We start from the raw sequence: 26,082 nt of genomic DNA on the forward strand, positions 1-26,082 counted from the left end.
TATTCAGCCATGCTGCAAGAGGAGCTATGGCCCTCAGGCTAAAGACTTACACTCTAAGAGAGCCAAGCAAAAGAACGCAAATTCATTCATTAGTCAATCAACAGACATTCCCTGGGCACTCAGCATGCCAGACACTGTGCCAGGCTCTGGAGTACAAAGGCAAAGAAAAATACACACCCAGAAGGAGTTCACAGTAAAATGAAAAAGGACACGTGTAGTGGTCATCTCTGCAAGCACACTGAAGATGCTAACTCAAATACATCCCTTATTTTAAGTGAATATCAGTTCCCCACCACCATCCCTGTAGCTCCCAGTGTTCTTGGGAAGATTCCTAAGAAACTGCAGCTAAGTGTCTTGTATTCACCAAAGAAAGCAAGTTGAATAAATTTGAGCCAGTCATCCCATCAGTGATAGAAACCCAGAAGGTATATCTCTCATTCCTCAAAAATGTACAATGTCATCAAGGAGTCAGAACATGCACCAAAAAAATAAGAACACTTACAAGCAAGTCCAAATGAAGGTGGCGCAGGATATGCATGTGTGTAAGTGTCCAATAGAGGTAAACGTTTAGGGGTTAGGAACCACTGACTTTCCATAGTTTGTCTGAATTTTGAATCATATTGCCTAACCAGAGTGACAATAATTCTCAAACTGAATCAAAGTACGATTTTCCTCTCTATTCAAGGCCTTTGGGACAGAAAAAAGGTTCAATAAAACAGAAACTACAATAGAGCCTAAGCTAGGTTCCTTCTAAATTCACTAGCTTTTTCAATTCACTAAGCAAATATTTAGTGAGCGCAGGAGGCAAACAGAGGCTCTCAGTTAACGTTATGAGGGATACAAAAAATAAAAGACACAGCCTTTGGTGCTTTGTTTTGAAATCAACATCACTATTAATTTTTTAAACTTAATTTGCACAATAAATGACAACACATAAGTGATAGAAGAATTCTCTCTCTTCTTGCACCACCCCTTTTATATACAAGGCTATGAGAAGACATGTGGAGCTTGTAACCAGCATTTTGCTTTGTTTTCATGTAGCACACTTGTTTTCAAGCCTGGGAGCTTTGGGAAAAAACGTGGAGGTTCTCAATCCTGGGGGCTTTGAAAAAAACATGGACCCCATGTCTTGAGATTCTGATTCCATGAGTCTGAGAGGTAGGGCCTTGCCTCTGGCATTTCTTTCTTTCTTTTCTTTTTTCTTTTTTTTTTTTTAATTTTTCCTTTTTTTGAGACGGAGTTTTGCTCTGTTGCCCAGGCTGGAGTGCAGTGGCGCCAACTCGGCTCACTGCAAACTCCACCTCCCTGGTTCAAGCAATTCCTCTGCCTCAGCCTCCCAAGTAGCTGGGATTACAGGTGCGTGCCACCACACCTGGCTAATTTTTTTTGTATTTTTAGTAGAGACAGGGTTTCACCATGTTGGCCAGACTGGTCTCGAACTCCTGACCTCAGGCAATCTGCCCGCCTTGGCCTCCCAAATTGCTGTGATTACAGGGGAGAGCCACCACACCTGGCCGGCTCTGGCATTTCTTAATTTCACCAGATGACATTAATGTGCATCCAGGGTTAAGAACCACTGCTGTAGCATGACTTCTAGGCAATAACTTTCCTCAAGTGCCTCAAAGAAACAGAGATTAGCACTTGGATCTGACTCATGAAATGGAAGAACTTTAGGTCAGATGACCCCACAGAGAGAGCCCTCTAGCTGACCATGGCTCTGTCCCCAAGTCCTCAGATGGACAAGAAAAGTCATGGGAATAAGGAAGATCTATCACCTGAGGCTCAAGGGGACCTCACCCTTCCTTCTCCTCCTACCCCCAACTCCAGCAGGGCCAGTTCCATAACCATCAGCCTGCAGCAACCACAGAGCGTAATGATTGCCATTGCTACCATCTGTGGAAAGCTTGCTCACTGCTGATTAATTATGTTAATCCTCACAACAACCCTAAGAGGTCTTCCTATTTACAGATAAGCACATGAGCCTTAAAGTGGGTTTATTCATTTGTTTATTCAGGAACAATATGGAGATCCAAAACGGAGTGAGATGCAGGCACTGCCTCAAGGAACTGGCCATTAATGAGATTAAAAGTCAGTTTGGATCATTTAGGAAGGAACGATCACACGCTGTTGAGATCAGGGAAGGCTTTATGAAGGAAGTGGCATTTGAGCTGGGATGTGACAGCCTTCAAGAATGGATAGGATTTGGATGGGCTAGTGATGGGCAGAAGGCTTTGAGAGCAGCGGCCTAGAGGGAATCCCAGGTGTTTGTGGAGCAAACATGTCCAGTGGATGGATGGGAGATAATGCTGAGAAGTGGGCCATGACAGAGCCTAGAAGCTGAATTGTCTGGCTAGGAGAATGGATTTAGTTTGGGAAGCAATAAGCAGCCACTAGAGGGTTGGAGCAGAGAAATAATTACATGAAACTATCTCAATAATATAGTAAAAGAGGTAGAGCATGAGGAAAGATTGAAGGAGACATCCGAGGCTATTGCACCTTCCCAGATACCAGGTTAGGTACCTTACCAGGTCTGACTGCTTGGAGCCAGAACCCCAGGATCCTGGATCCTAGATCATCATTCCCCATTCACCACATTGTCTGCCTTGGGTGACAGGCGGTCCTCAATCCTCACCTTCCCTAGCAGCTTCCTTCCCCACCTCCTTGGCCAGGAGCCCCTGAAGGAGCAGACTTGCTTTGGGGCACTTTCTCCCCAGTCTGAGCCAGCAGTCCCTCTCCAACACTCCTCCTCTTCATGAGTGGATAGTGGCAGGAGGGGCAGTGAGACAGGTGGGTTGATATTTTCTCTGCCCATCTCTCTGGCTGGCTTGGGGTTTGTTTTGGGCTCAGAGCAATGGCAGATGAGATCAAAGGCAGCCATCAGAGCATAAACCCATTAGCTGCCTGGTCCCCAAGTCCCCCAATCCCGGCTGTCTTGTTCCATTAGAAACAGTCTACTGAAATAAGCACTTTAGAGCTGGGATTCACCGGGCAACTCCTATCTGCTCCTGCACGCAAGCCGGCTGCTCCCTGAGAACAGAAAAGAAACATACTTGTCTGCCGGATTGTCTTCCCTTTTGCAGACTCAGCCAGGAACCAATTCATTCTGCATGCTTCTGGAGCCATCCTTGAACATTGAGTCCTGCATTTCTGAGCTGTGTTCAGCCCAAATCCTTCCACCAAAGGTTAGGCTGCAGGCAGGCGCTCCTGTTACAGGGAGCAGAACCCTTATAGTCGCACAGCCTTAATTTAGTTAGGGCCTTCATCATGAGGAGTAATAAGCCTGAACCTCCAACATGGGTTTGGTCTAAACCTGCCACTTCCTAATCAGGTCACTTCACTTAGCAAAGACTCTATTTCCCCATTTCTAGGTAAGTGTGTGTGTCACTGGGGGGCAGGGAGGCTGAGGCTTCAAATCTTTTGTCCCTGGCTCAACCAGATCTGTTTTTATCTTATGTGTATATTGGGTTTCCAAATATGCTTTCATCCGAAGAAGACTTGATGACTTAATTTTTTTAAATCATCAGATGAGATGAACTTTAAGGTCTATTCCAGCTCTAACATTCGCAATTTTTATTTATTTTCTATAAAAATGCAAACAGACTTAAGAGGATAATAATTCAGTTATCAATGAATACCTAAGCAGAAATTAGCAGTGATAGAGCCCAGGTCAAGCTGCAGAGTTCAGGAAGGGAGAAAAAGACAGGAGTATCGCAAAGATCTGTGAGGCCCGTTCTGGAGTCCAGCCAGCAGACATCATGTTGACAAAGATGCAGTATCAAACACAAACACACACACACACAAACACACTCAGAAAAATGTTTCCTATATCACATTATCTAAAAAGTACATAAATATCTTCCCAATTATATATTGATGTCTTTAGAAATTGCATCACTCCACTTAGATGCTCCCCAGGGCAGGGATTGAATCTCATACACATTTTTGGTATCTCCAATGCCCAGTACTGGGCCTGGTTCAATAAATGCTTGTTGAAATGAACTTCTCTAGAACCTTTCAGAAACACCGGACACCTGAATGACCTAAGTATATAATACTATCACCTGGGAATAATCCTAATAATACCAACTTACGGCTATAGAGCACTGCACATGTGGAGAAGTGATTTTTAAATCCACATCTTCTTTGACAGGCCTAAAAAGATCCCTGTAGGGTAATCAGGGCAAGTATTTGTCACTCCACGATAAAGAAAAGGAAACTGAAACAGAAACAAGTTAAAGTGGTTTGCAAAAGATTACACAATTTCTGCCTTCATCGTACCAGTTCCGATCTCTTTACTCCTTAAGCTCAAAAATCCAACAACTGCAAAAAGAGAAGCACAAACAACGAAATGACAGAGCACAGAGTAGGACACTGGCCCTGCCTTCTGCTCCCACTCCTAGACAGTTCCTCCTCCCTGCACCCCCAAATCGTACTTACGCGAGACCCAGGTCACAGAACAAACATGCTTCCATCACGAATCCCTCTCAGACCAGTCCTGGGTGAGGAAGGCAGGATGCATAGGAATAATCTGCCCAGACAATCCAGAGTCCAGCTCACTGTAGCTAACACCAAGGCCTTTTGTCCAGTGTCATCTCGTTAACTGGGCAAAGCTTTGCTGCAGTGTGGTTCCGGAGTCCAAGTGCAGAACACTGCTCAGGGTCTCAGGCTGCTGAGATTCCCCGGCACTTGGCAAGCTTAATATAGCTCCCCACAGCCAAACTTGGCCTTGGCCTCTGCACACAGCCCAGTTGGCCAGGACCAAAGCTTCCATCTGACCTTTCAACCCCAATCCCTCTGTACAGACATATGGTCCAGGAATAGCGGCCCTGCTACTCACACAGCTCTGAAGATGAATTGACTGGCCAGGTTTGGCTCAATCAAACTTGAGTGTGGTGGCTAAAAGTGGCCTCAGAGGGATGGTGCCTTGCCCAATTCCTACCCACAGGATCTGTCTACCACCTCACCCTATTTTATTTCTTTTTAGATATTATGATTTTTATTTGAAACTATCTTGTTTATTCCTTAGGATTTTGTGTGTCCTGCCTGCTATTTTGTAATTGCCATGAGAGTAAAGACCTTGGCCACCTTATTCCATGCTTATCCCTAAAACCTAGGACAATATCAATTAGTACCTGATGCACAGTAGGTCCACATAAATAGTTATTGGGATGAATGTCAATGCCCTTTGCAAAACTGTACTTTCATCCCAAAACTTCAATGTACTTTCTGTCTCTAACTACCAGATTTTACTCGCCTTCCTGGACTCTGTTCACAGGAAAGAAAGGGAATAAACAAACCTCATACATTATGAAGCATAGGGTATCAATGGCCCTGCTGATTACAGTGGCTGTGGGTGGTATAAATACATGTAAACTCCCACTGCTTCTTCACCCCCACTCCTCCGAGCAGTTTTATACTCTCACTGGGGTCAAGGAATATATATTGAGCAGTTTATAGGTCCTTCTCTTTGCTCCCTTCAGGTCTGCCCCTGCGTCTATGACAGCACACAGGCAGCACCGAAGTGCAATGGATCTGCATAATGTGGCCACCTCTCCCACAAGATTCCCCAGGAGCACTGATTATCCATCTTTTAATCCTTGGCAGCCAACAGGAAGATCTTGGGGTCACTGTGCAAGTCAGCATATATCACAGCATTAGGAAAATGCAGGATCGTGAACACAGGGTTGCAGGCCAGGGGACAGGTTCTCATTTTGGCTCTGTTTTTGACTGGCTGTGTGAGGCCGGACAAGTCACTTGGGCTCCCCAAGTCTTGCTACTTCATTTGTGGAATAAAGGGTTTGGACAGAATGAGTGATCCTCATTTGAGCAGGAGTGGGGCAGTTAGGATCCCTGTGGGGCTTTTGTTACCTGCACAAGGGCCAAAATATGGGATGAGGGAGAAATGTGTACTCTGAAAAATGTCCTAAAGGTGAGAACCATAAGATTAGAAACTGGGGTGAAGATGACTGGCCAAATTAGACCCAAGAACGTAGTTTATTTGGCCTGAAGAATGCATTAAAAGTCTGTGAATCTGAACAGCTTTGAGGGAGCAGGGCAGTTCTCCACAGTCCACACCCGCCCCATTGACTTACACACCCCTCATTCACTCACCTCCTGTGTTACCTGACTGGCCCCAGCTCCTGGAATCCCTACACTAGCTTATCTCTAAGGCAGTTTCCTAATTATCTCATCCATGGAGCAATACACTTTTGAAGTCCTTACTGGCTCTATGCTATAACTCCACAAGAATTTGCTTTCAGACGCCTAGAATATGAGGTGTCTCAGAGGAGACTCCAGGCGTGGTTACTGAAGTTCTGTCTGGAGTAGCAGAAAATGCTGACATAAAAGGAGCCCTACCTCCTCTTCAAAACCATATTCGAAGGAGGCTTTGGGACTGCGTTAGTCAGTGATCTCCAAAGAAACAGAATCTATAGGAGGCGTGTGTGTGTGTGTGTGTGTGTATGTATGTATTTTAAATTTTATTATAAGCAATTGTCTCACATGATTTTGGAGGCTGATAAGTCCCAAGATCCACAGGGTGAGTCAGCAAGCTGGAGACCCAGAAAAGCTCATGGCACACTCCAAAGGCCAGCAGGCTTGAGACCCAGGAAGAGCAAATGCTTCAGTTCAAGTTCAGAGACAGGAAAAAAATGATGTCACAGTTCAAAGGTCATAGGCAGGAAAGTTCTCTCTTACTCAGAGGAGGGTGAGCTTTTTTGTTCTATTCAGATCTTCAACTAATTGGATGATGCCCACTCACATTAGAGAAGGCAAACTCCTTTACTCAGTCTACCTATTTAAATGTTTATCTCATCCAAAAGCACCCTCTCAGAAACACCCAGAACAATGTTTAACCAAATATGAGGGCATCCTATGGCACAGTCAAGTTGACACGTAAAGGACCTGCCAGTTCTGCCTCTAGGTGTGCTGGTAGTTGGGGCAGCAGGAACCCTGGCTATTATACAGGGAGAGAAGAAGATATGGCAGATGGGATTATTGTTCTTAATACTTCACTCCTTTTCATTCTTCATATTCTTTGCATCGTGTCTCTGCAGTACCTCCCAGTAGTATAGACACAGCCTTCTTCCTTGTCCCATCAATGTTGGAATCTGTCATATTTTGTTTTGCTTGGTTTTGTTCTTTTGAAATGGAGTCTCACTCTGTTGCCCAGGCTGAAGTGCAGTGGTGCAGTGGCACGATCTCGGCTCACTGCAACCTCCGCCTCCCAGGTTCAAGCTATTCCCCTGCCTCAGCCTCCCGAGTAGCTGGGATTACAGGCGTCTGCCACCATGCCCGGCTAATTTTTTGTATTTTTAGAAGAGACACGGTTTCACTTTATTAGCCAGGACGGTCTTGACCTCCTGACCTCGTGATCCACCCACCTCGGCCTCTCAAAGTGCTGGAATTACAGGCATGAGCCACCGCCCCTGGCCTGAATCAGTCATTTGGTTTTCTTACGCTGATGGAATATCAGTGGGCATGATTTGAGCAGAGACTTCGCTGTGCTTTCTGGGTTGGGTTTGGACTTTCACATTTCTATGACACACCATGAGAAAAGCATGCCCCAGGTAGCTGCTGCTCCTACTGAAACCTGAGTGGGCTATAGCTGAGCCCACTCACTCACCATCTGAAGCAGAGCCATCTGTCCTAGTCTAAGGTAGACATATGAGTGAGAAGATAAGTGTTTGGGAATTTTTTGTTATGCAGCATTATTGCAGCAAGAGCCAACCATTACAAGAGGGGAAGGATGATGACCTTAGTGTGGTATTGCTAGAAGGAAGTAAAGACATCTGGTCATCCTATAGGCTCTGCAGAGTAGCAACCTACCATGTACCATGCAAATACCTCTTCTCCTCCATCATAGCAGAAGGTACTCGAAATTAAGGTAAAGTTTCCTTCCCGACTTCCCATAGTCTCAGAGACAGCATGTAATGCAGTCTGCCTTGTTCTCCATTTATCCATTGCCATACCTGTCTATTTCTCCTCTCTGTTGTAAGCTCCTGAAAAGCAATGGCCATATCCTGATCATTTCTGCATTGCCTTTAACAAGAGCACATGGCACTTCAGTGACTCAATAAGTGCTCATGATTGAATTGAGAAGAATGAAAGAGGTCCACTCTGCTGATGACACAAACAACCCTGAGAGATGTTGAAATCACAGCCAGGGCTGAACTACTAAAACCACAAGGCAGGCTCCCTTTGGGTCACAGTCCCCTGGACCATGAGGAGTTGTCAGTTCTTCAGGACCGCTCAGCCTGAGGACACATGCAATGAAGGCCCTGCCTGAAGGACGTCTGCAGAGACCATCCAACCCCTTCGCCAAGCACACATTATGCACCTGCTGAGTGCTGGTTCTGCTCCAGGAGCAGCCTGGGTGAGACCATGTAAGATGGCTGGAAAGGCCTTGGAGAGGAAGAACACCTACCTGAGAGCTGGGTGGGGCAACCAGGTTGATTCCTGGAGGTGCTGCCAGTGCTCCTGAGGGTGGGCCCATGGCAGAGGTGATGACTCGATACGGAGAGCCCAGGGCATTGAGGGGGGTCCCCACTGCACTCAGAGTCCGTGGGGCACTCACTGGGGTGTCCGTGTAGCTGGGGTGGCTGTCCATTGGCTTCCCTGTGGACAAGGCTGCTGACGGGCTCATGGATGTAGAGCCAGTGTGGCCAGGGGAGCCTGTAAGGAGAAGAAGAATATAGGTGGTGGGAGGTTGGGGGGCATCGAAATGGGCCCTGGGGGACAGAGGCTCAGCCCCACCTTTCTTTCCTGTAACTTGCCGCTCTTTTTAGCCACACCTACACATCTGTGAGCCCTAGGTGCTCTCACCTACACTACCCTGGTGGTATAAAGACAAGCGAGGGACACAGCGGGGAGAGGGCCTGACCTAGGACAGAAATAAGCATGGATGTTCTCTGGGGCCCAGCTTGGAATCCACTCTGGGTGATGCTGGATCCACAGCCAGTGCAACAAGGGGCACAGCCCACAAGCTCCTGGCCTGAGTGACTGTGGCCTGGGCCAGCCAGCCAGGGAAGGTGAGTCTATACCAAACCTCAGATGGGGAGAGCGAGTAGGTTCCCAGGCTGCTCCAGAATTCCCTGCCTAGAACTCATATTGCTCTGAGAATTGGGGCAGGGCTGAGATCCATTCATGTATATGCAACAAACATTTATTAGGGTGCCAGGTGCTAGGGATTCAGAGTTGAAGAGCACACAGTCGTTGACGTCAGGGGTCACATTTCATAATAATGATGGGGAAGGCAGTGGCTGTCGTCATACTCCTAGTTTCCTATATCTATTGAAGCTTTATGTACATGATGTTCTTGTCCTGTCCTTCTCTATAGCACAGGGTTAATTAGCACTCAGGGGAGAAGACTTGGAATGGCTAGGCATGGCTTTATGGCCACAGAGGCCCAGGAAACACAGGAAGGCAAGTGCAGACCGGACTGCTGAGACCATTTCTGCCTCCAAGAATAGAATGCTGCAACCAAAAGTGTCTGTAGAACAGGGTCTGGGTGAGGAGATCATCAGTGCCACTTTCTTCCAATAAACTGAACCCACATTCCCCTGTAGTCAGTAGCAAACTCGAGATGAAACAGGAGAGTGCCCTCCTGTCATCTTGGGAGCCCCGCATGGAACATTCTCTCCAGAAGAGAGGAGCTATAAACTTTAGGATCTGTGGCAGCAAAGCAGAGACTAGAAAACACCATGGGGAAGCCCACCGTGGATCACATCATTAGATCCCTGTGCAGCTAGCATGCAAGAACAGATGCGAGGAAGCCATGTGCACAGTAGCAGCACGCGGCACATCCATGGCACCCACGCTGTCCACATGGACAGAAAGGGAGAGGATTAAGTACTCAGTAAGCACGGCCTGCTGGAGAAGCTACCCCATTCTCAGATGGCTGCTGTGAGTCAGACACCTTGCCAAGCAGATGTGATAAGGAGTGGAGGAAGTTATATGCCTAACTTTATGTGGCTCACTATTCATTCAACAAATACTTCTTGAGTGCCTACTACGTGCAAGGCATTGTCCTAAGCCTTTGGGCAACATCAGTGGGTGCTAAGTGTAGTGTTAGGAGTAGGATGCTGGGAGAAACTGGCTTCCTTCAAATTCTGGAGGAGAGCAGGAAGTGTCAGAAATATAACTGTGAAACCATTCTTAAACATAAATATCCCACTGGAAAAAACGTCAACCTGCAGTTTCTCTAGGAGCTTCTGCTAGCTTAGTTAAGGGCTACTTGTAGAAGGAAGTTACTCCAAGGAAGCTGTGACCCTCGTTCTACCTACGGAGCTTTGGTCTATCAGGGACGATTGCCTCATAAACAGGTAAGTCCCAACACCCCATGTCCTAAGTACCACAATCAAGGAGGAAATACATGCTGCGGGCTCGCAGGGGAGTGACAAAGTGGTTAAAATGAATAACTCAGATATTTATTATTTGTCCTCAATAGCATCAGGCAATTTCCGTAACGTTATCCTGACAATAAGCATATGAAGATCATTTTAGCCTTTTGCAGATGAGAAAACTTAGGCTCCATGTAACCCCATACCATTCCCCGTTCCAGGGTAACTTACCTCTGCCTCCACTGTCTAGAAGCTCTTATTCAACCTTCAAGGTCTAACTCAAGTGCCACCTCCTCCAGGAAGCTTTTCCTGGTGTTCCTGGTCTGGTTTGCTGCCCTTTTCTGTTTCCTAAAACTGTCTGTCCTTACTCGTATCTTAGCATTTGTTATACTATCTCGCCATATTTGTTTATTTCCCTGTCTTTCCCACTAAACAAAAAGGAAAAAACCATGTCCAGTTTTGTCTCTCCATCTCTATCAGATTACCTGGCACTGCCCAGGTAGTTAGTTGCAAAGCCTCGATTCAAATTGCCAATCTGAAACCCACGCTCTCCTCTGTGTTTATTGTCAAGGACAGCAAAGATGATTGGAGAGCCATCTGCACCAAGAGTACAAGATGACTCAATTATGAAGTGATCTCAAGCTGAAAGTTCATCTGAAGGAGAGAAAAGAGGGCAGCACTCAAGAACTCAAAGCCAAGAAAACCAAGAGACTCTTTTCAGATGGCCACTCATTGGAAAGAGCAGTTTTAGACTCTTCTGAGGCCCTGGGGGCTGTGACATTTAACGAGCCAATGTATACCTTGAGTCTGTTACTAAGATAAAGTGTGACAGGTGAGTTAGGAGCCAGCCCTGACTCAATGGGTGAGGAGCCATGAACTCCACTGGGAAGACAGCTGTCCTTCCCCCATGACCAAGCTATCTGAAGGAAATTGACTTTCCCTTCTTGCTTAGGCTTGCCAAAAACAGACCAGAGCACCCTGCAACTTTCCTTTTTATTCTGCTTTAAACAGATCTGAGAGAGACTGCGCCTTCTATTTCTTTATCCCCAGGGTCAAGAACCAAAGCCTGACATCAGGCCTAGACTGAGGGGACAGGCAAGAGCAAGAGTTTGCTTCACACTCATCAATTCAAGAGTTCCAGGGTGTGGTCCCTCTGCCACCAGTGACAAAGGACATTTTAAGTGGTATGTCAGCAAACTTAAAAGAAAATTAATAGTTTTATATTTATGTTTTCTGTTTCCTGTTGTTTATCGGGAGGGACTGAGCTCTCGTTTTTTGTTATAAAATTATCTTCCTAAAGATAGTTATTTAAGCTTTCTTAAAAACAGTGAATTGATTTAAGAAAAAGTCTAAGTACAGAGGATATATAAAATATCATGAAAATAGTATGCAAAGGAATTATGTTTAAGAAACATCAACCTGCACAAAAATATACAAATATGAACTTTGAAGAACTCATGAGTTGTTTCAAAAATAAAATGAGATAATGATGTGAAAGTGATTTGAAACTTAAAGTACATTTTTGTTGTTCTCATTATTAAAAAGAAGTAAGGCAACTTGACTACTCGGCACAGTGGTGAGAATGGTACATTGTTGAGATACAATGAAATAATGAGTTAAAGTTTGGCTATCAATGGCCTTTAAAATGTGATTTATTTCTGTTGACCCAGAAGAGGTGGGCTATTTTATAACTACATTTTAAAAAGTAAAATAGAATTTTAAAAGGCAAATACATCTTAGACAAATGCATTTTAGTTCTTTGCCTCTCACAATGGCCCAGTAGTTCTTAGAAATAAATAGCTTTGCTTTTAGACAAGTTGGAAAACAATAACTTTTATGACAAAAGTGTTCCTCAATGGAAAATTCATCTATTCTCCCAAATAGACACTAATGCATACCTGTCTGTGATGTCTTTGTCAGCCTCTCTCATTCCTTTTTTTTTTTTTCCCCCACAGCCCCATGGAAACTATAGCTAATACCAATAAGCACCACAAGTTTTCCAGATACCTGATTATATCTTATTTCTTTTCCTTCCCCACCGAGAGCCTTCTGGTTAAGCTATGAACTAGGCAGAAAACTGACAGGTTTCCCTTCAGCACCAGCCGCAAGTAGGCAGGCTCCTGTTTGAAGGATGAGTGGTGTTTATTGCAAATTGATCAAGGGTAGACTCTGTCTAGCCCTCAGCCTAGGATAAGTCTAGTCCAAATCTGAAGTCAAGGTTTTCCCTAATGCTCCCTTTTGGTCCTTGCAATGATTTAAATGCATGTGTCCTTCCAAACTTTGTGTTGGAATTTAAACCATAAGAGAGTAGTAACAGGTGGGGCCTTTTGGAGGTAAGTAGGCCATGAGGGCTCCACCCTCACAAATGGGATTAATGCCCTTATAAGACAGGACTTCAGTGAACTGCCTGGCCCTTTCATCTCTTCTGCATCAGAGGATGCACCATTTGTCCATTTTTCCATCCCTTCCATCATGTGAGGCACCATCTTTGGAAGCAGAGAGTGGCCCTCACCAGACACGAACCCACTCGCATCTTGATCCTGAACTTCCAAGTCTCCAGAACTGTGAGCAATAAATTCCTATTATTTATAAATTACCTAGTCTGAGGTATCTTCAACAGCACAAATGGCCTGATTCAGTCTCTCAGCCCAATTCACTCTGTGACGTGACCCCTGGCCCTGGCATCCCATCAACCTTGCTCCCTGCTTTCCCCTGTGCCCTCTTGATCTTTCAGCCACCTATACCAGATGCCTGGAAAATGCACCAAGTCTGTAGGCTGCAGAGTTCATTCTCTTTGCTCAGGCAATGATTTTATTTACAAAATAATTTATCGAATGAAAAAGTGCTAGTGGAGTTCCTCAAAAGGTTTTCTTCTCTCCTGGTAACATACTCAAGAATAGCATTGCATCCTCCTGGGTCTCATTTCCCCCAGTAAGGAGCTGGCACTCAGTGACCTGTAAGATCCCTTCCAGCACTAATGTTTCATGAGCATTGGGTAGGACCTGGCTCATTGGCACTGAAAAGAAAGAAGTGCAGGTGTTGGTGGTCTGGAATGGTCTGAGCCTGGACCAGGTGCTGAGGGGTACCTGTCACCATCAACTGGACCATGTTAGGCCTTCAAACCATTTGGCATTCCAATTAAAGGTGCTAAGAATGTCACCAGGAGCCGAAACTGAGAAGGGAATCTGTAGAGTGCATAACTCTACAATGACTCCAAAAGTCCCTGTGTTCACTGATGGCAATATGGTTTCAGGGATGCAGGACTAAGGAGGAGACAAGAGCTCGGAAGTCAAAGAGTTCTAGGTTGAGGTTCTGCCACTTTCCAGCTATGTAAATTTGAGAAAGGAACATGACCTCTATAAACTGCAGTTTCCTCATTCATAAATTGAGACAAATAGGCCTAACTCAGAGGACTGCTGAGAGCTCCTGAGATTATGAAGTCATTAATTTTTTGTTAATTAATGTATATAACTAGGTATAAAGTTTATCAACAGAAATTATTTGCATAAGAAAGCAATGTCCCTGATGTTTACCAGAACCCCAATCTCTAAACAATGAATTGCATTGCGTGTGTGTGTGTGTCTGTGTGTGTGTGTGTGTGTGTGTGAGAGAGAGAGAGAGAGAGAGAGAGACTTACTGAGAAAGGGGACACAAAAGCCAGGGTACTTAGAACTACAGAATTCTTACCAAGGTAAGGAAGTTGCTTAGCAACCTCATCCTCAGCCAATAAAAGCAAAATGTCAAGCATGCAGTTTTTCTGACTGGCCAGACAAGGTAGCAAATGTCTTGGTGTTTCCACCCCTTTGCTGCTGTGCCAGGAAGGGTAGAGAGTTTGCTCTCCCATTAGCAACCCTCTTCAGGTTGGAATGGAAACTTGTAATGAATCATTGATAATGGCTAATGCCCACCCATGGGGAAAGGGACAGAGCTAAAGACTTGGCATTTTTCAGAGTCAGGAGTCTCCATATGAAGTCACAGGAGCACCATGGGGCCCTGTCCCACTCTGATCTCTCCCACGGTGGAAGTGTCACACACCAAAGCCTGCCTCTGTTCCTCCAAGGGAGGGATATGGTGTGAAAGCCCAGCAATCACAGGATTCTCAGACACGTGGCTTATTTTTCTTTGTCTGTAGCAAATTTACTCATATATCCTTTCCCGGCTTGACTCTTAACACAGACATGCTGCTGAGCAAGGTCAGCAGGAGATTGCCAGGCACAGGCACTTCAACCAACAACTGACTGTCACCACCTCTGTTGTGTAACAATAACAATAACTAATATTTACTGAGCAACTGCCACAAGCCAGACATGGTTCTAAACACTTCATACATGTTGAGCATCTCTAATCTAGAAATCCCAAATCCAAAATGTTTCAAAATCCAAAACTTTTTCAGCACTGACATGACTCTCAAAAGAAATGTTCATTGGAGTATTTGGGATTTTTGGATTAGGAGTGCAAAACCAGTAAGTATATAATGTAAATATCCCAAAATCAAAAAAAGATTCAAAATCTGAAATATTTTGATTCACAAGCATTTCCAATAAGGGATACTCAGCTTGGAGTGGCTAATATTTATTAGGCACCTACTATGTGCCATTCACCCTTCCAAGGGTATGGCATGCATCATCTTGTTTAATATTCTCAAGGGCCCTTGGAAATAAGGTACTATTAGTATCCTCATCCCCATTTTACTGACAGGAAAGTGGAGCCACAGGGAGATTAAGCAAACTGCCAAGACCTCCTAGCTGGTAAAAAGCAGGGCCAGGATCCAAATCCAGGCAGTCTCGTGCCGGGGCTGCTGTGCTGAACTCCTGCACTGTGCTTGCCACTTGCCAGGGTAGAAGAGACATAGTGGAAGGTAAGCCCAGATAAGCCCAAAATGGGTGGACTATATGTAAGAACAATTAAGATACTCAATTCTTACCCTATGCTCTTTACAACTTACTTATGGATCATAATGCATTCTTTTCCTTTAGAACACACATAATTGCAGCAAATGAACAAAATGACTAGGAGTGGGGGGCAGGGGACTGGGCCCCCAAAGGTGCTAATAAAACAAGGATTAAAATATTTTTCCAGGTGGACCTCAACTTACTTTAATATGTGGAACCTGATTTTGCATTCTGGAGTAGAGGTTGGCAAACTTTTTCTTTCAAGGGTCAGACAGTAAGCATTTCAGTCTTGCTGGCTGTACCGTCTCTGTGACAACTACTCACAATATCCTTTGTAGTGTGAAAGCAGCCACAGTCAATGGGTAAGCTAATGCACACAGATATGGCTGCATTCCAATAAGCTTGCAGACCTCTAGAGGATCATTCTGGAGAAGTTCTATTACCATTACCGTTTCTGATTGCTCTTCAGTTAGTAGTGATCCCCAACACCTTAGCACCACACTGCTCTTCCTCCAGCTTCCCTGTCACCAAGCTGGATTGACTGTCAAAGCTACACAGAGGGGCCAGCAGATCATCGAGTTCAACCCCTCAGTTACAAGCAAGGACACTGGGGAAAGCAGGTACGGCTTGCCCAGGACCTGTGGCTGTTTGTGGTTCCCCTGAGTCCCCTTGGAGCCACCTGGGGTGGCAGGAAGGGGAGTAGAGGGGGCTGAGCCACAGTGAGTCCTCCTCCCACCCTTTGGTAAAATAGCTCAATGCTACCAACCACAAGGGTTACCCTTCCACAGTGTGAGGGTTAAATAAAATCAAGCCTGGAAAATTCTAAACACATAATAAAAGTTAGTTCCCTTTTCTACAGAAAATCTGGAGACTATGGCACTAAATTTAGCTAGAATTTGGTATGTACCTTTTTCTTAGAGGAGATTCGCCTGTTCTTAAAGTGTCAGATGGCACACTATGAGATGCTGACAAAGTAAATAAGACATGGATTCTGCCTTGGAGGGAGCACCATTTTCAGAAAATTATGTTGTCACAAATCATCCCAGGGCAGGCACTCATGAGGTCAGACAGAAAGGGAGCCATGACCTGGGACTTCCAACTCCTATCATTTTCAGGAGACCATCGCCCCAGGCGGTGACTTTGAGAAGTCCTGACCCCCCCATTTCCTCAAATGCAAATGGAACAACCTGGAGTTCCTTGCCCTCTTTTATCAACTACTGTAACCAGATGGGGGCAGAAGTGGGGGACAGCAAGAGTTTCAAGGTTAAAGGTCAATCCCAAACTCCTGTTGGGATTTCAGAATTAACATCCAAACATGAAAAGTGGAGAGGCCTGTTATCATCTTTAATTCAAAAAGCATCTAAAAGATGTCAGAGGAATGGGAAACAAAGTGCTTAATGAGTATTTTGAAGTGTTTCTTCTAGGCTGGTTGCCTGGGTTTCATTTCTGTGACTCAACATCTCCTTTGTTCCTCCTTTTCATTTTATTGGTCACTAGTGTCATGGGGAAGCAGCCTTCTGGAGGGTTCAGGGCTCACAGTATCTGTGTTTGCACAGCCCCAGCGATGCGGAGAGCAGAGGTTGGAGAGGAGGGGAAGAACATTCTAGACTGATGGAGAATGCCAGTCAGTCAGTCAGCCAGCACACCTGGCTAACCATCTGCTTGTACATGGGTTGTGTAAGACACCAAGAGCGTGAAGCCCATTCCCTGCCCTGGCAGAATGTATAAACTAGTGACAAGCTCTGATGCCTTCAAAACATTTGGAGATTAATTATTTCTGCAAATTTTTCTTAGGGCTGAGTTTAAGTGAATGGATTCAAAGAATTCAGGGATTGAGAACCTGAGAACAGATAATGTTCTGCATATTACCCAGTGGTAACATGGGACTAGGAATATAGTTTGCTGTATTTTAAGATGACTGCCATCTTTAGAAGACAATCTATAGAGATTGCTTCATTCAGATAGAGAGAGCCTATCTGAACAAGAAATCCAGAGAGAGAAATGGACAGAGGTCATGGACTCAAGAGCTGGGTGTGCACATAATTGATGTTCAAGGACTTTAGGAACGAGGGGAGAACTGGGGGCACCCTCATTGGCATCTGCTTCAAACACTCATTGACATCTGCCTTCATGGACTAACTGGTACACGGTGTACCAGTATAAGGAATTGGCTTAAAGGGACAGCCAGCCGGTCCTCGTTAGCAGGATCCCCTGGAGCCTCTCATTTGTTAGGGATGGCATAATATCCATCTGTACCAGCAAGGTCTATAATTTGGTGCTGGCTGGGAAAGGTGGTGTGCAAGCAAAATGTCATTAATTATATGCAGAAATGTTCACAGAAATTCTACTAGACTAGACTCAAATTCTAGGTCTATAACAATTTGCAGCAAGCCCTCAAAAGGGCCACTTTATCATTCTGAACCTCAGTTTCCTAATCTGTCTAATGGGAATAATTTCTGCCTTACAGACTACACTGTCAGTTTGAAGTTTGAATGAAATAGACGGTGGCCTCCAGGAGGGGGCCCCTCTATCTGTAGTGCTGAGATTGACTCAGCTCTGACTGAGTATCCTTAATTCAAGCATCTAAAATCTGAAATGCTTCACAATCCAGAACTTTTTGAATACCAGGATGATGCTCCAAGGAAATGCTCGTTGGAGCATTTTGGATTTCAGATTTCTGGATTATAGATGCTCAATTGGGAAGTATAATGCAAACATTCCAAAATAAAAAGAAATTCCCAAATCCAAAACACTTCCGGTGTTAAGCGTTTTGGATGAAGGATACTTAACTTGTATCAACTCATGTCATAACTACAGTACCACTTTAAGGTTGGTAGTTTTATTTGCCCCATTATATGGGGATTAAGCACAGGGCTTGGCACAGAATAGGCACTCAACGAATATTTTTTGACTGATGACCCAGTGATTGGTATGGAAATAGATAGCACATATTTATAAAGAGTTTTGGGAATGTAAGACATTATGTAGCAGATGGAATAACCTTAGGCCCAGGAGCCAGAAGACCGACCTGCTGTTTCTGCCTGTGTGCCCTTGGGCAAGTCTCTCAACCTCTCTTCTATAAAATGAGGTGGTTCTTCAAGTTCTAAAAGTCTGGTTTCTAAACAAAAGCAACCAACATGGTCATATTAATTTACAACATAATTAATTGAGACTGGTGACTAAATTGGTCACGGTATAAGCTAGTTTGTGTTTGTTCATTCACAAAATAATAATAATAAATGTTTGTTGAGCAAATAAGATGGTAGAAGTGTTGAGCCTATTTAGGATACATACGTTTTCAAGCAATTTAAAAAGCATGGTAGGAGCACATTAGCATATTAACGGGGTGTTAATTACAAAAGAATCTTTTAAAGCAGGTTTTCTAAAATCCCCACTGAGTAACCATTAGCTTGTGGTACTTGAAACACAAACTATTCACATGTGTTACTTAGAAGTAATAAAATTGTAATTTAAAAGTAATCTGCCAACTTGTCACGAATTTAGACTGATTTTTCTCTCAATTGATCCAAATGAGTGAGGTTTTGCTATAATTATATATAATGCTGGTAATAATGAGGCTGATTATCAATCTTTCCCTGCTTTTCACTACCTCCATCATTACAGATTTTAGGGGAGGGAGGCGGGCGTGAAGGGAGGTGGGAGGAGTGGGAGGGAGGGGAAGAGCGGGGTGGAGGAGAGGGAGAGAGGCAGGGATGCCACTCTCTCCTTCCCCCTTCCTTCAAGTACTAGAAGCAACCCCAGGTCCCACCCTGAGCAGCTCATCAGCCCTTCTCTGGGGGCTGCATGAATCCAGGTGGAACTGCCCTGTGTGGCTTCCAAAGGCTAGCCAGCTGGTCCGAACTGGGGTTGCATGAAGCATGCAGCAGCGTCAACCCATCCGCTAATGCATACTTTCATTCTCACATTCCCACTGAGAGGCTGAGAGGGCTGAGCCTCCAGGGGCAGAAGGAGGGCCTCTTCTACACGCTCTCCACTCCCCCACATGTTCCTTGATTTTCCCCACTGAGGAAGCCAGAAAGGGCTTTTGTAGCAGAGAAGGTGTCCTTCTCATCAGAAGAAAGTTTCCCTCTGCTCCCCATTCACTGGAAATTTAATGTCTAACATCTTGTTTTCTACATCTGTTAAAATGTAAAGCTTTGCACCAGTGAAACAGGTATAAAATACCTTCCCATTCCATCTCAGGGTATTGTGCAGCCTACATGTTTATGTGAAAGTCCCTTTGAAAATGCTCATAATAATTCAAATATAAGAAATGCATATTAGCTAATCCCTGGTGTCTGAGTGGCTCTTTTGTGGAAAGAGGAGGGAGAAGAAGATTAGGCTGGGCTGGGAGCCCTGAGGACGGGAACACAAACTGGGAGTTGAATTGTGAGGAGCTGGAGTCAAACTGTGGAGTGTTCTAGTGAGAAAGGCCCAGGGTCAAAATCCTGGGAGAGGCCAAGTATTGAATTGGGAAGGGGTGGGAAGGGCTGTGCTGGGTAACTGCTATAAGAATTTACAGAGTAGTACAATATAGTACATGGTAGGGCTGGGATTAAAATCTGGATCTGCTGCTTTTCCTCATATTCGAATGCCACTTGTATCATTTAGTAACCAAGTTCTCTTTGGCAAGTTATTAATTTCTCTGTCCCCCAGTTTTTGCATCTGTATAATGGGGATAATAAAACTACCAACCTTAAAGTGGTGTTGTAGTTATGAAATGAGTTGATACAGGTTAAGTATCTCTCATCCAAAATGCTTAACACCAGAAGTGTTTTGGATTTAGGATTTTTTTTTTTTATTTTGGAATGTTTGCATTATACTTAGCAATTGAGCATCTATAATCAAGAAATCTGAAACCCAAAATGCTCCAATGAGCATTTCCTTTGAGCATCATCTTGGCATTGAAAAAGTTCTGGATTTTGAAGCATTTCAGATTTTAGATGCTTGGATTAGGGATACTCAACCTGTATTTTCACTTTCTTCTGAGGATCACTGAGCCAGGACTGAGTCAATCTCATGAGAGCCATCGAAACCCATGCATTCTAGAAAATTCACTTCATTCCCTGGGCCTTTGTGTCTTCTACTTTTAAAAAGAGGAGAAAACACCAGCTTCCTCTGGGAGCCCCTGGCACACCCGCCATCCAATGCTGGTGGCTAAGTTCTCTGCAGACCTAGAAGCTTCATAATGAGAGGAAGGAAGAGGTGGGGCATTTAGATTACTCTTTGCACAATTTCTTCCCCCAGTTGCTATTCAGCTCTCTATATCTTGGTGAGATTGTAAATGTTTTAGAAAATAGTTTATACTAAATATGTTCCTTCCTAAATCTCATAAACAGTTACTCCTTTCCACATAAACCTTAACCACTTATGCCCATGATAGGTTCCAATTAGCCACCCACATATTTGTGGAGGGGAAAAATATGTTCTAGCATACACACACACATGCACACACACACATACAAGCACGTCCAGCTCAGTCCCTTCTCTATGGCTATTTTCAGGTGAAAAAGCAATTATTCTACATGAATGGCCAGGGTCATTTGGACAGGTCTTTTGTAAATCAGTATGTCCCCAAGAGAAGCCACCAATTAATACTGCAGAGATCACTGTTGCTCTTCAGTGTCTCCTAACCTACCATGCAGCTTATTCCTCAATGGCCAGCCCATTGGGTCTGCAACAACCAGTCAGTGCTGAGGCTGCATTTCTGAGGTCGGATTGGGGCACCAGGAGCTCCCTGGGGGTGTGCTGCTGCCCCTGGCTTTGCAGAACAAATGTGTCACTCACAGAAGCTGTGAGAGGCAGCTCAGCAGTGTGAATTCTGGAAGCTAGTGTGCCTGGGTTCAAATCCCTGGCTGTGTCATTTTCTAGTTATGAGACCTTAAGCAAGTTATTTCACTTCTCAAAGCCTCTGTTTCTTCATCTCTAAAAGGAGTATGAGAACAATGGTAACAGTACCCACTCCTAGGGTTGTTATGAGGATTACATGAGCCGAGGCTAGTAAAGTGCTTACAGTGGTAGTGAGCATTAGTGTTACAGTGTGTTTGTTAAATGAAATGAGAGAAGTCCTCTCTCTCCCTGATCTCCTTCTCACCCTGAGGATTACTGCACAATTGGATGGGGGGATTACAGGCTTTGTTTTGCCATCTTCTAAGAGGCAGCAACTGTCTCATCCCAGAAAAACAAACCTATTACTGAGCAGCTGGCAAACCCTGGACTTGGCAGAGAAGGAGAAGAGAAGGGTTCTCTCATCATCACATGGTAGGGCCCAAAGCTGGGGGATTGGGCACCTTTGTGGAGCCACTGTCACCCAGGTAGCCACCACACTTTGGCCAGTCTGAGCAATCTCTTGTTCACTGATCGGATGATGCTCTGACATCTGGTAAGCGTGGTCCCAGACACAAATCTCTGGTGTTATTTCCAAAAGGTGACTTTCCTTCCTGGAGATTCTTATACAAATCATGGGGACCCTCTGTAATTCCACATGTTCATATGTAAAAGGGCAGGCAGTTATACACCAACTATTTTAATAAGTGCCGTGCAACTTGCTGCATTGGGGCAGGGGAAGTTAGAGGCCGAAGGTGACGTCCACTCTGATGCTGCAATTTCCCCTATGCCTGCTGGTGAGTCCTCCTGTATCCCTCTCCCTCATCACAGAAAGTTCTCAAACAGACCTCCCTGCAGATGGGGGTGGAGTCCTTTGGCTCAGCATTTAGGCCTCCTCTTAAACTGGTGCATGCCAACAAAATGGAAAACGTCAACAGAACTAAACAAAATAATTGTTCTCCTCCCTCAAGAATGACAAGGAAACGTGGCATTAGAGGAGACATGTAGACAACCTACATGACCCTTTCCCCTCAAGTTCCCTATGCTGTACTGAACTGTTTCCTTCCCTAGCTGAACCACTGTGTTTCCTTCTATCTGAAATCTAATTACACTGAATACCAGAGCCCCCACAAATATGAAAATCTATGCCAGCAAAATGTGAGGGTCTTTGTGGATTTAATTTTATTTTCCCAGATTCCACATTTATTATTTTACAATAATGTCTGATTTTTAACTATTTTGTGTGTTAGTCCCTGAGCAAGATAGAGGGGAAGAAAATATTGTATTAGGTAGCAAATACATGGACAACACTGTAGCAGCTGTTTTTCACATGCTAGCTCATTTAATCTTCACAATACTCTAAGGATGAGATTATAAACCCCATTTTAGAGAGAAAGGTGCTAAGGCTCAGAGAGGTTCACTAGCTTGCCTAAGGTCACACAGCTAGTAAGTGAAAAACTGGGAACCAAACTCAGTACACTACCTCTTCCTGTCCCCTCCTCCTCGTGCTCTTTTCACTATATTAAAGCAATAATATAAATTTGAGTAAGGGGGTTTTCTGGAAATGTTCTGCAGCTCAGCCCCATGTAAACTTGGACTTGTCTCTGCCTTCCTTTGAGCCTCATTTTACACATCTATAAAATGAGAACCTAAGATGCTGTTTCAGGTCCTTAGGATGCTAACATTCCAAGATGCCAGCCCCCATGAAATTTTAACTAGATCTTCTTTCTCTGGCTCTTACTTTAGTTCTCTCCCTAAATATTTCTAGCTTCAACTCTTTTATTCACCCAACTGTCTACAAGGGTCTCTTTGGCATTAATGAAGACATAGTCTCACAGACCTCGGGGGGCCCACGAATCTGGCTGAAAATGAGCATGCACCTCTCACAAATGAACTAAGATGTAAAGGAAAAAGCAATTCTCAGCTCTGAATGGGACTGAGGTGGGAATTGAGGAGGCTTTTCACATCTGGAGCCCAAACATAGACTAGAGATCAAATGCCCAGGACACAGCATTAGCCACTGCTCTCGCTCTGTCATCAGACTGGCCCAAAGAACTTGAACATCACCTCGGGAGCACTTCCATGGCCCTCACCTCGAGTCCAAGTACAACCTACCCAGGCGTTTGCTATTACATACACCATGCAGTATTATAATGTGTCTGTGTAACAAGCCTGCCCCAGTCCCAAAGGGCAGAGACTGTGTCTCATTCACATTTGTGTTCCCAGTGCCCAACACCATGCCTGCTTCATAAAAACTACCCTGAATGAATGTGCAAACTCCCAGGTCTAACACCTGGTGACAGAGATCGCTTCTACCTTGCAGTGTTTTACCATGCCTCCCAGAGGGTTCTGCCCAGCTGAGTTAGGCAAGCTTTACTCCCAAGGCTTCCGATGAATTGGTCCACGGAGGAAGTCTGGAGAGCAGGAACTTTTCAATTCTCAAGACCTTATAAGAATTTCTGCTTTGTCTCGCCTGCCAGAATCTTCCTTTGGCTCCCAGCAACATAAGCTACATGCCTCCAACTGACAAGCAGGAGGCCAGTTGGTCAGCTGTTGCTTCCATTTACTCAGAGCTGGGCGGCTGTACTGTTTCTGTCACTGAATCAAGGGATCCTTGGGACGGATGTGCTAGGGCGTTAAGGCAGCCTGAGGACCTAGTCTCCGGAAGCTTCTGTGAAGTGTGACTGGGCTGCCCTGCCTGGCACGGTGACTTGATTCTTCAGTTTGCCAATTCTCTAAGAGCCCCAACCCCCCATCCCCAGATCTCTACCCCCAGAGTGGAAGTGATTGCAGCAACCCTTGCAATAGAATTGGGGGCAGCAGCAGGGGAGGAGAGAAGAGGCTATTAGCAAATCAAAAGGAAAGAAAACAGGGAAAGGAAAACACAGTAGCAAATTAAAACACTATGTTTTCTTTTTAAAAATCCAATTACAGGGAAATCTGCTTTTGGGTAAAACAATCATGCCCTTGTTGCAAAGTATCCCAGGAACCCTCAAGATAGGCAAAACCTTTTTAATCACATTTTTTTCTCATTACAAGTTGGCTAATAGGAACATCATAGTAATTCCCCGTTAACTCTTCCACTTTTCACACCCACACAAACACACTGGGTTATAACAATGCTCTTATTCTATCTTTGTCTCAGACACATTCTCGAGCATGTTGGTTTACTCTCTCCTTAGAATATCCCCATATCCTCATTCTGACATGCAAACGTATCCTCACCTACCGACCATTCTCGCCTCCTCTCCTCTCTCATGCACGCGTGCACACACACGCACAGAAACGCTATATACACACTATAAATGCATATAAACATATATGTTCTCCTTTTAATTCAATACTAATCCAGTCATTCGTATTTCCCAATTTCTTCTCAGTCTCTCATACAAGTCCAAGTAGTGAAGCCCAAGGGAGATACTTACCTCCATAGCCTGCGGGAAACTTCATGAAGTGAGAATAATTTCCATACATGTTTACTCTTCAGTTCATGTTCCTCTCCTGTGCGGCTTCTAAATAGTACAGCCTCTCCCGGCTCCCAGGCACAGCCTGGCTTTCTTCAACTTGGGTTAACAAGAGTGGTCATCGCTTCCTAACAGCCCGGGGAGCACAGGCTGGGCCAGCCCTCTGGGATTAGTCAGGAATCTGCCTCTAGATCGGAGAGTCCACATAGTGCGTTTGAGACGGCTGTGGCGGCAGCAGCTGGTGCCTGTCAGTAATCACGCATAATGCTGCCGCCGCCGCCGCCGCCGCCGCTACTCTTGCCACCGCCGTCGCTGCTGCTTGAGATCCTGTTGCTAGTTTGATTAACTCAGGGTTGGGCTGCTGCGTGCGACTTTTCCAGCTCCCGGCGCGTCCCCAGAGGTCCCTGCCGGGTGGCACGATCTATTATCTAGGAAGCCAATCGATGTATGACCGCCCGGTGTAGGTCAGGAGAGAGGGGGGAGACGGCAGGGGATGGAAGACTCTTTAGGTGCCTGTTCCTTGAGTTGCATCCACAAAAATCAATGGGGTTTTATTAAAATGTATTTTCTCATTCGAGCTTCTATCTGTCCAATGTACTTGGTATTTGATCTGTGAAAGGAGGAGGGGGTAGGGTTCAATTGAGAACAGGGCCCTTTCAGAAGCCCAAGGTTAGAAAAGCGTGATACTCAATCTCCAGCTACGGAAAACTAAAATAGAGCAGCCCTTAAGTTGAGGTGGGCCTCTCCTGCTTGGGTGGCCTGAAGCATTTATCTGTGCTCTAACAACAGGAGGTTGACAAGTGCAGCTGGAGCCAGAGCTCACTCAGGTGGAAAACTTACAGGTAGGGAGGAGGGGTTGGCTTGATGTGAAGGTCTTTCTCTGCATTATTTTATATACCATTGTTATCCTGCCACCTGTTCAAAACACCACGGGGTCCTCACTGACCCAGAGCCTGTCTTGTGTGGAACTGACCCGAGATCAAAGAATCTAAGCATCTCGTTGACGTTTGGCTCTGTCATAGAGTTTTCGTGACAAGTCACCGCTCGGCCTATACTTGAACACCTCCAATAATGGGGAGCTCACCACTTTCTCATTCCATCTCTAGACAGTTTTCACCACAAGAAAGTTTCTTATAGAGATCAAACCTGCTCTTTTTCCCTACAGCTTCTGCCCACAGGTGCTAGACTGCTCCCAGGGGCCACACAAGAGAAGCCTGAAAGACGAAAAAAGTCTTTCGCAGTGGGATCCTCTGCAAATCCTGAGATTGATCTGCTGTGCCCATAATCCCCCTTTCCCTCAGCATCTCTGGCTCTTTCAGTAATTCTATGTATCAGCAAGTGTTCATGTCTATTACCAACCTATCCCTTTTCTAATAATGTACTTCGATTTACATAGATACCCTCACAGTGAGGAAGGGGGTTGGCCAGACTTGGATGCGATCCTCTGGATAAGGTCCAAACCTTTTCCTCACGGTATATGTGTTGGCAGGGTGATGGGATGCTGTCAACATACTCACTGGAGGTCTGTTTCGTGGGCTGAGCTCTGATGGGCTGGAGAAA

The 26,082-nt window shown here is 45.0% G+C and overlaps 1 protein-coding gene across 2 annotated transcripts in view; it reads right to left on the reverse strand.

Moving 5' to 3' along the window:
* The window catches only part of RXRG (retinoid X receptor, gamma), a 44,676-nt gene extending 19,580 nt beyond the window's left edge, over window positions 1-25,096 (reverse strand). Inside the window, exons 1-3 of one of the 2 annotated variants that reach the window (XM_011998133.1) lie at window positions 24,484-25,096; window positions 8,426-8,673; window positions 4,438-4,495 (exon numbers count right to left, since the gene is read on the reverse strand). Coding sequence is in view for 1 of the 2 variants with exons in the window: in XM_011998132.1 (XP_011853522.1) it covers window positions 8,426-8,673; window positions 24,484-24,532 (297 nt within the window). In the remaining variant the exon portion in view is untranslated. The remainder of the gene's footprint in view (window positions 1-4,437; window positions 4,496-8,425; window positions 8,674-24,483) is intronic. The other variant, XM_011998132.1, reaches the window with a different exon arrangement.
* Between the last annotated feature and the right edge of the window lie 986 nt (window positions 25,097-26,082).

This window comes from Mandrillus leucophaeus, unplaced genomic scaffold, assembly GCF_000951045.1.
Source record: "Mandrillus leucophaeus isolate KB7577 unplaced genomic scaffold, Mleu.le_1.0 Scaffold558, whole genome shotgun sequence".
NCBI lineage: Eukaryota > Metazoa > Chordata > Mammalia > Primates > Cercopithecidae > Mandrillus > Mandrillus leucophaeus.